The sequence below is a fragment of the Quercus suber genome, unplaced genomic scaffold, assembly GCF_002906115.3.
Source record: "Quercus suber isolate HL8 unplaced genomic scaffold, Cork oak 2.0 scaffold_99, whole genome shotgun sequence".
NCBI lineage: Eukaryota > Viridiplantae > Streptophyta > Magnoliopsida > Fagales > Fagaceae > Quercus > Quercus suber.
This window is the reverse complement of record NW_027069564.1, coordinates 1,568,493-1,577,004: the sequence shown is the minus strand read 5'-3', so window position 1 is coordinate 1,577,004 and position 8,512 is coordinate 1,568,493. Positions and strand designations below refer to the sequence as shown.

Here is an 8,512-nt window from a genome sequence, read left to right as displayed (position 1 = left end):
TATTTTTTAAAAGACATAATTAATAATAGGATTTAGTCTCTTAATTATGTCATATGTCATCATTAGTTTTGAAAGAAATTGCTGAGTCTTCTTAATTTCACGAAAGAATACTGAATACTGAATACATTTCCAATTGCAATCAAGTAATCAATATGTGTAGGCGGGTTCAATCCCTGCCTACACTAAAATCCGATTTGTATCTTGGTCTGAAAACAAAGAACTATCATTAAGAGTGGACGTCGTAGGTTGAAATTCTCTTAATAAAAAATGTGAATTGCCGTGGTCCATAATCACTGAATCATACTTGTTTGAACTCCGCCTACACCAAAAACCGATTAGTATCTTAGTCTGATAACAAAAAGCTATCAAGAGTGAACGTTATAGGTTGAAACTTTCTCTCAAAAAAAAAAAAAAAAAAAAAAAAGTGAATTGCCGTAGTCCATAATCACCGAATCATACTTGTTTGATATTAAACGTTGGAGAAAATTTCTCTTCGGTGGTAGGTGCTACATTGAACTTCAGCCATGACTAATTACAAAATAATAATGATGCAACTTTTTTTTTTTTTGGGTTAAAGGGATTATACTTTTATTTGCTCTTTGCTGATTCAAAATGATGACTTCTTCCTTCTTCCAATATTGCTTTTAGAAACAAAAATCTTTCCTATCAATTTTGCCAATTCTTTATTTCCAAAAATATTTTATTTTATTTTTTAAAAAACAAAGAAAATGATTTCTTATAGTTTATATTGGACTGTCAGCCATGCAAATCGACAGTCATGCATATATATATATATATATATATTTATTCTAGACACAACAAGAACAAGTCAACAAACCCAACTCTTCCAACAATATTTTAACACCCACTTTCCCTTCTCTTTCCTCCATGCTTCCTCTGACATCTATAAATTATTGAATTTTGATCCATAACTTTGATAATAAGATTGAGAACATACCTTAGGAAACAATTTCAGTATCATCTGGAGCATACCCATATACTGAAAACTTGTTTTCTATTGAGGTGTTCATCTCTAGACCATTATACCTCAAAAATCCTCAAATCTTTATAGTTGCGATCACCAACCATGAGTAAAGCTTTGACAACTTTGTTGTTTTCTTGTATTCTGTTCTCTCTCTCTGTTTCATCCTATGCACAGACCTGTAAGTCCTACTCTTTCTCCTCTAACAGGGTATATGCCTCATGCCAAGACCTTCCTGTATTGAGTGCATTCCTTCACTATAACTATAGCAGTTCAGCCAACACACTTGATATTGCATATAGAGTCACTGGAGCCACAGCTTCAAATTGGATTTCTTGGGCTATCAACCCTACTGGACAACAAATGGCAGGGTCACAAGCCCTTGTGGCCTTTCAAAACTCTTCTGGAGCCATTCGGGCATATACATCCTCAGTAGCAAGTACTAATATTGCTACGCTGTCAGAGAGTACTTTGAGCTTTGGGGTGTCTAATCTCGCTGGATCATTTGCGAACGGTGAAATGACCATATTTGCTACTTTGACACTTACTAGTGGCATGACAACTGTGAACCAAGTCTGGCAAGTTGGTCCAGTCAGTGGAGATAATCCTCAATCGCATGATACCAGTTCCAGTGCAGCTAACATGCGATCAGTGGGCACTTTGAATCTTGTTAATGGAACAACTTCAGGAGGAGGAACCAGTTAATTAACTTCTTGTTGCAGTTAGTTTGTATGCCGGTTTTAACCTCAGCTCAAGTCTAATCATTTTATGATTAATTTGTTTTAAGCTCGTCTTAGTTATAGTGATATAATAATAATAAACCTTTATTGGAACACTGAATGGGTGCCAAGGGATGCCCAACTCTAATTATTTTAGAAGGAACAATGATCACATGTAACCAACATATTTTGGTTACAACTTACAAATGGATTAATTTATGGGTTGTATCTTATTATTTAAATTAAATAATGGGTTTTATATTGATCCAGGTTGAGGAAAGATGTTCAAAGCGATTTTAAATAATGATGATACCAAAAATCATTAGTGAGTCGCATAGTCCTCACGTGCTCTAGAGAAAACCTGCAGTGTACCGGTGTGGTACCAGCTAAATACCCTTTGAAGGTTAAGTTAGATAACTTTCACAACTCTAGAGTGCTAGAGTTTGGGTAAAATATGTATATCTTGATTTGTGAGGGTTTTAAGGTTTTTATAGTAGAGTAGAGGTGACTTTCATTTCTTGGCGAGGAGGGTCTTTTCTTGTAGGGAATATACTCATTAATTTACGTATTTTGCGGGATCCTTTACTTATAAGGGTTCCCTTGATTAGGGTTAATCGTGAGATACAAGATATTTCCTTGTATAGATATCTGTGGAGGTCAAGGTAGACCATGCTGGACCGGTCGGCTTTTTCATTCCGGTCGGCCTCTTTCCTTGTCTGGCGATCCCCCATCGGCTTCATGGAGATGCTTGTCATATGTTGTGGGTCCGTCTACCATGTGAAACTGTCGCCTTGATCCCCGTTTGTTAATATGAAACCGTCAGGTCCTGAGAGGCTGTCGGCTTCTTCATTATGCCAAAATACCCTTATCAAATAAATTAGTTATGCCAGCGGTTGGCTCAAATGATAGATGCAATGAAAGGTAATACTCTTTGCACTACATCAACTAGAACAGAGGGGAGTTGCGTTAATTTGTTTCGGCAGAAAATACTTTTTAGAATGATCTAGAATAAATTTATATTCTTCAACTTGCTTATAATTTCGTTAATATGTATTAACCTCTTCACATGTTCTATGCGCTTATCAAGATGGGCTTTTTCTCTTCTCAAAAAAAAAAAAAGATGGGCTTTTTCTTTTCTTTTAATTTTATTTTATAGTAATAAAAATAACATTTTTAAGTTGTTACTGTACATAAATAATTATAGTTTAAGACTACAAGTATAAAATGTGTCTTAATGACATTAGGGTTTTTTGGTGTGCAACTATATAGGCATACATAATCCCTAAGTGTGTAAAGCTCTCCGAATATACATTTCATTCAGAAAATATAGAACCACACACACTCTCATTAGCACTCTCAAATCTCAAGGTTCCATCACATGAGCTTTGAGTCCTGGCCTGTGAACAAAGAGTAGAATACCCTATTTGTGGTTTCTATCCGCCAGGAAGCCATTTGAGATTGTGGTGGCTGTCGAGGTTGTGGGAAGAGCTATGGTAGATTCATTTTTGCTGCACTAAGGTTTTTGGTTAGGGTTTAATAGTAAACCCAAGAGATATGAATTGAAACTCTTAGGGTATGTTTGGTAATTGTTTTTTCCCTTTATTTTCTGTTTTTAAAAACAATTTTCTATTTTTTAGATTAAAAAACTTGTTTGGCAATCCAAAGTGGATTGAAAATAAAAACTGTTCTCAAAACTCAATTTGTGAAGGAAACTGAAAACATGTAAAATGTTGTTTTCAGTTTTTAGTTTTCAAAAGTCAATGAAAACACGCGTTTGATTTAATGAATTTGTCTTATTTAATGAGTTAGCACTAGAGTTCAAATCCTAGTAACAACATATTTCGGTATTTTTTTTTTTCCTTCAAAAAACTATTTTTTAAATTTCAACTAACTAAACATGTTTTTTATTTCAAAAATACAAGAAATTCTTTTTTTCTTTATACTCCCAAAACAAGTTTTTGAAAATAGAAAATAAAAGCTGTTACCAAACATTACCTTAGTTTTTCATATGAGAATTCATTCCTATGCTTTTTCCTTCATCATTCAATTTGAATAGATCCATTAGCTATTTATTTTTATGAACATTGTATTTTTCCAGCAATTCATTCTAGGCAGTGAGAAATGTATCTTCATCATCATACCACTAATAAATGCTAAGAAATCTTGGTTAAATTGAGATTCACTTTTAAATAAATGACCCAAGTGTCTATTAGCATTATGCCACATGTGCGAACTAAGTAATGCAGGATATGTTTCAAGCTTGACTACTTGAATTGCAAATGACATTGCTGTATCTTAATCTAAAAAAAAAAAAAAAAAAAAGGTAATTGGTTTCTTTTCGGATATTGCTTCAAGGATGGTCTTAAATAATCATACAAAAAATTCAATTATTTCATTGTATAAAAGTGTAACTCCAAATATTATAATTTCTTTACAGTGACTGAGTCCCAAAAATACACCAAGTGGTAAAAAAAAAAAAAAAAAAAAAGAATGAAAATGCAAACGCAGCCATGAAACGCGTATCCAAACGCGTACGTAGTATCAAACGTTATTACATAAGCAAAGTGATTATAGTCAATGACCATTCTTGAATTAGCCTAGATTATATTAGTGATCAACTCTTTACAATCCAATTAAATAGTGTAAGAATATGAAGGGTTTTCCTTAACTTGATGACTGAAAGTTCTTTCCAACCTAATATCTTCCCCATAATTTAAGGCTCTTTGTTGCTTATTAGTATTACATAAATAATTATTGGGATCTTGCTTGGTAAAATTGAGGTTATCATTTCCCTCACTCGCATATTAATTATCCCATTTTACAAATTATTCCATTTTACTATCTTAAAAGCTATTTTATTTATTATACCATATCATTTTACATCACATCTAACATCCCAAACTCTATTTGTTTTTGCCATTTTATTTGAATATTCTTTTTTTTACTATTTCTCTCTCTTCCTCTTTCTCTCTCTTCCTTAAAGTAACCAACAACCACAACAACACCACCACCATCACCATGCCACCACCATGCCAACACCACACCAAAACCACCATACAACAACGTAACCACCACAGAAACACACCACCACCATCAATGACACATCCCCACCACCACGGAAACCCTCCACCACCACGAACAGAAAATACAAAAAAAACCCACCCCACACTACCAACAAGGCAACCCCCACCTCCACCACCATCAATCACCAACTAGCACCACCACATCAGTCACAACCCTAACCACAACCACACCACCAGGGAAAAAAAAAAAGGCACCACCACAATCCATCAACCACAACCATAATCCCCACCATCAACAACACAAACACCACCCATACCTAAATTAACTTAATCAAACCATGACCATTAGGACCTCCATGGCCAAAACCCATCACCAAAACTGATTACACGAAGTCGCAAACCACCATACCTACACCGATCTCACAACCAGAACCATAACAACCCTTGACCACGCCAATCTCACCACAAAAAATCACCCAGAAAAACACCAACATTGCTGTGAGAGAAGTAGTGAGGAGTGAAAGAGATCTCAACTGAGGATTGAAGGAGATCTTAGCATCGTCGGAATCACTTTCTCGCTCATCCAGTGACTGCTCATCTAGAAAGTCAAGTTCACGCCTTTGTCGAAGCATGCTTCGGCCAACAACGGCTTCAGACGAAGGAGGGAGACGAGAGCGAGTTAGAGAGTGAGAGAGGGGGAGACGAGAGATCAAAGATGAGCAAATAGAGAGTTGAGAAAGAAAAGGAGACCATAAGACCAGAGAAAGAGAAAGAGAAGATAGTGGAGAGAGATAATAAAGTGATTAAAAAACAAGATGTAGTTGTCTACAGTAATTTCTATAAGTAAGATTGCACTATAGCAAAATTGTAAAATTTTTAGATTTACAAGTCTGGGTAATGCATCATTTTTGTGACTTGATGCTAAAATATACCAAAATATGGCATATGGAAGACCGGATGTGAATGCTCTAATAAGCTGATAAGACTCATTTTGTCTTAATCATGATTCATATGACAAATCAATATCAATAGATTGAGTTGTAGACATCCTTTGTTGTGATGGCATCATGGGTATAGTGTTTGGGAGATAAAGATAGTGGATATATTCATCAATAAATTCATTTGTGCAGGGACGGAGCCAGAACTTAGAGTTAGGGGGAGCGACTTTGTTGTTGGTTATGTGCAATGACTTTAGCCTCCAACTTTGTTGCTACTTAATCGCTTAGCTACTGGCTGTTTAAATTTTTTTAAAGGATCAGATTATTTGATTTAGGTAAAATTGGTTGACTAGGCTTTTTTTTTTTTAGTTTTATTATTGGTAATTTTTGTTGTTATACTAATTTTTTTGGGCTTGTATATTTCTTTTTTAGATTTTAGACTAATAAATTTTTTAATGATCTTTAAAATGAGAAAAATGTTTGAACTATAAACTTTTTTACAAATTGTTGATAATGTAAATGATGAGCCCAAATGTGAACTAATAAGAATTTGCTGCTTTAACAGTTTGCAAAAATGTTATAGAAAAATTTGTGACTATAACAATACTCTTAAAAGAATCAATGATATTTTTAAATGGGCAAAAGTGTAATTTTCTAAAACAAAATTGCTAAAATTAGTACTCATATATATAGTAATATTTTTTTTAAAAAAAATTGGGGGGTGGGCGGGATTTACCCCTCCAAGTCCAACCATAGCTTTGTCCATGTATTTGTGCTTCACAACCACGTCTTGTTGTGCATGAGTCTTCTTAATGTTATGATCTCACTTGTTTATGTATCGAAATCCCTCATTGGCGCATGCAAATCTCCTTGAAGTAAATATTTTGGTCTTTTAAAATTTATTTAAGTACTCTTTTTCTACTACTAATTAGTAATTAGTAGAAAAAGAGTACTTAAATAAAACCTATTTTTCTTTCATACTGATTATAAAAATCAAATATAATATCATTAATTTGATTCAAACTCTATCCATCAAATTTGATGGTGTAAATTGCATGGACACATTAGGAGGAACAAGTACTCATATTGAGACATTCATCCCTAACAAAAAACTGAATATAAATTATAATTTTTATCTGTCATTTATTTATTTATTTTTAAAAGAAATGATATTTACCAAGAAAACAAAGTTTATAATGCTACAAAACATGGTATTGTATATAGTTTGATAAGAATTATACATGTAAGATATATGAAATAATTTTTAAGATGCAGAGATAATAAATTGATTTGATAAGAAATATTCCCAAAAAAAAAAGAGAGAAAAGAATATATGAATTACTTTTTAATTTGATTCTTTTAATGCTTTGACCCAACCCAAAAATCAACAATCCTACATTTCACCTATCGAAATCAAATATTTATACCAAACGCAAGACTACAAGAGTTTCACCAAATAAAAAAAAAAAAAAAATCAATATTCATCGTTTGAATTCTATTACATCTTTACCCAACCCAAACATTAAGAGCATTCGTAATAATGGAGGCAAAATTTTTAGCATTTAACATTTCAAAACACTATTTTATTTATTTTAATACATCATTTTATAATATATCAAACATAAAATGTTGTATTTTTTTTTCATCTTCATTTAAATATTATTATTTTTAGTCTCTCACTATGTTTCTCTCTTCTTATATATGTGTCTCTCCTTAGAGAAATTATAAAGTTTTTTGGTGTACCACGTCATCTGTTCACAATTCCACTAAAATACTCTTACTTGTTTAAAATTGTTGAGTCAGTAATCAATTTTTGTTTAAAAAAATTTCTAACTCAACAATTTTAAACAAGTGTAAGCATTTTAGTAAAATGGTGGACCACGTCACTTTCCCCATATGTACCTTATAATTTCTCCTATCCCTGAACAAACCCACCACTTTCTTCCCTATCCAACAAACCCACAACCATAGCCACACCCACAGCCAGCCACTACCAGCCACCACCATCAAAAAAAAAAAAAAAAAAAAAAAAAAAAAATCCAAGAACAAAGAAAAAAAAACCACCATCTAGCAGCCACCACAACTACAACAACTGCCACAACCACCACCTCCCACAATCACAATCCCCAACTACCAAAGTCACAACCCCAAACCCACTACCTCATCACCACCAACAAGCAGAAAAAGAAAAACAACCCACCAAAATCACAACCTCATCACCACCGACAATCAGAAAAAGAAAAACAAAAAGAAAAACAACCCACCAAAATCACAAACCCGTAATCCTCTCCCTCCCTAAGCTCACAATCACCGCTAGAAAACCCAGCCACATTCCCCAGAAACCATCCACACCCGTCGGAAACCACTGCAACTCTAATTAAAAACCCATTGCGAGACCCATGAGCTGAGCCACCCATGAACCACGAAGTCGACCCACAAAAAAAAAAAAAAAAAAGGAGAAGGAGGAAAGGGGGAAAGATGGAGTGACAGAAATGGGAGTGATAGAAATGGTGAAGACTGAACAGAAAAAGAAAAAGGAGTGACAGAGATATGGTGAAGGAAAGAGAAAAAGAAAGAAAGGGAAATATTATTTTAATAGAAAAGAGAGGAAGAATGATATAAAATATTATTATAGAAATTACACTTTACCACCTTAAATTATGCGTCGGATTATATTTTGCACCTTAAACTATTTAAATCCATAGTTTATATCCTAAATTATGACTATTGTTACACTTTACACTTTGCACTTTACACTCTAACGTTAGTTTTACTATTAAGTTTGAGAGAAATATAAAACATGTAACTTACACCTGTGTATTACTTAAATATTACTTAAATGACACAAAC

The 8,512-nt window shown here is 33.6% G+C and overlaps 1 protein-coding gene across 1 annotated transcript; it reads left to right on the top strand.

The window, feature by feature from the left end:
• The first annotated feature begins 911 nt into the window (after positions 1-911).
• Positions 912-1,964, top strand: LOC112040946 (cytochrome b561 and DOMON domain-containing protein At5g47530). Its single transcript, XM_024073867.2, has one exon. It carries the CDS (start codon positions 1,088-1,090, stop codon positions 1,685-1,687), a length of 600 nt encoding a protein of 199 aa, XP_023929635.1. The 5' UTR covers positions 912-1,087; the 3' UTR covers positions 1,688-1,964.
• The last annotated feature ends 6,548 nt before the right edge of the window (positions 1,965-8,512 follow it).

What these genes read in the sequence shown, in the direction of transcription:
- LOC112040946 (XM_024073867.2), top strand. Translation starts at nt 1,088, where the DNA reads ATGAGTAAAGCTTTGACAACTTTGTTGTTTTCTTGTATTCTGTTCTCT.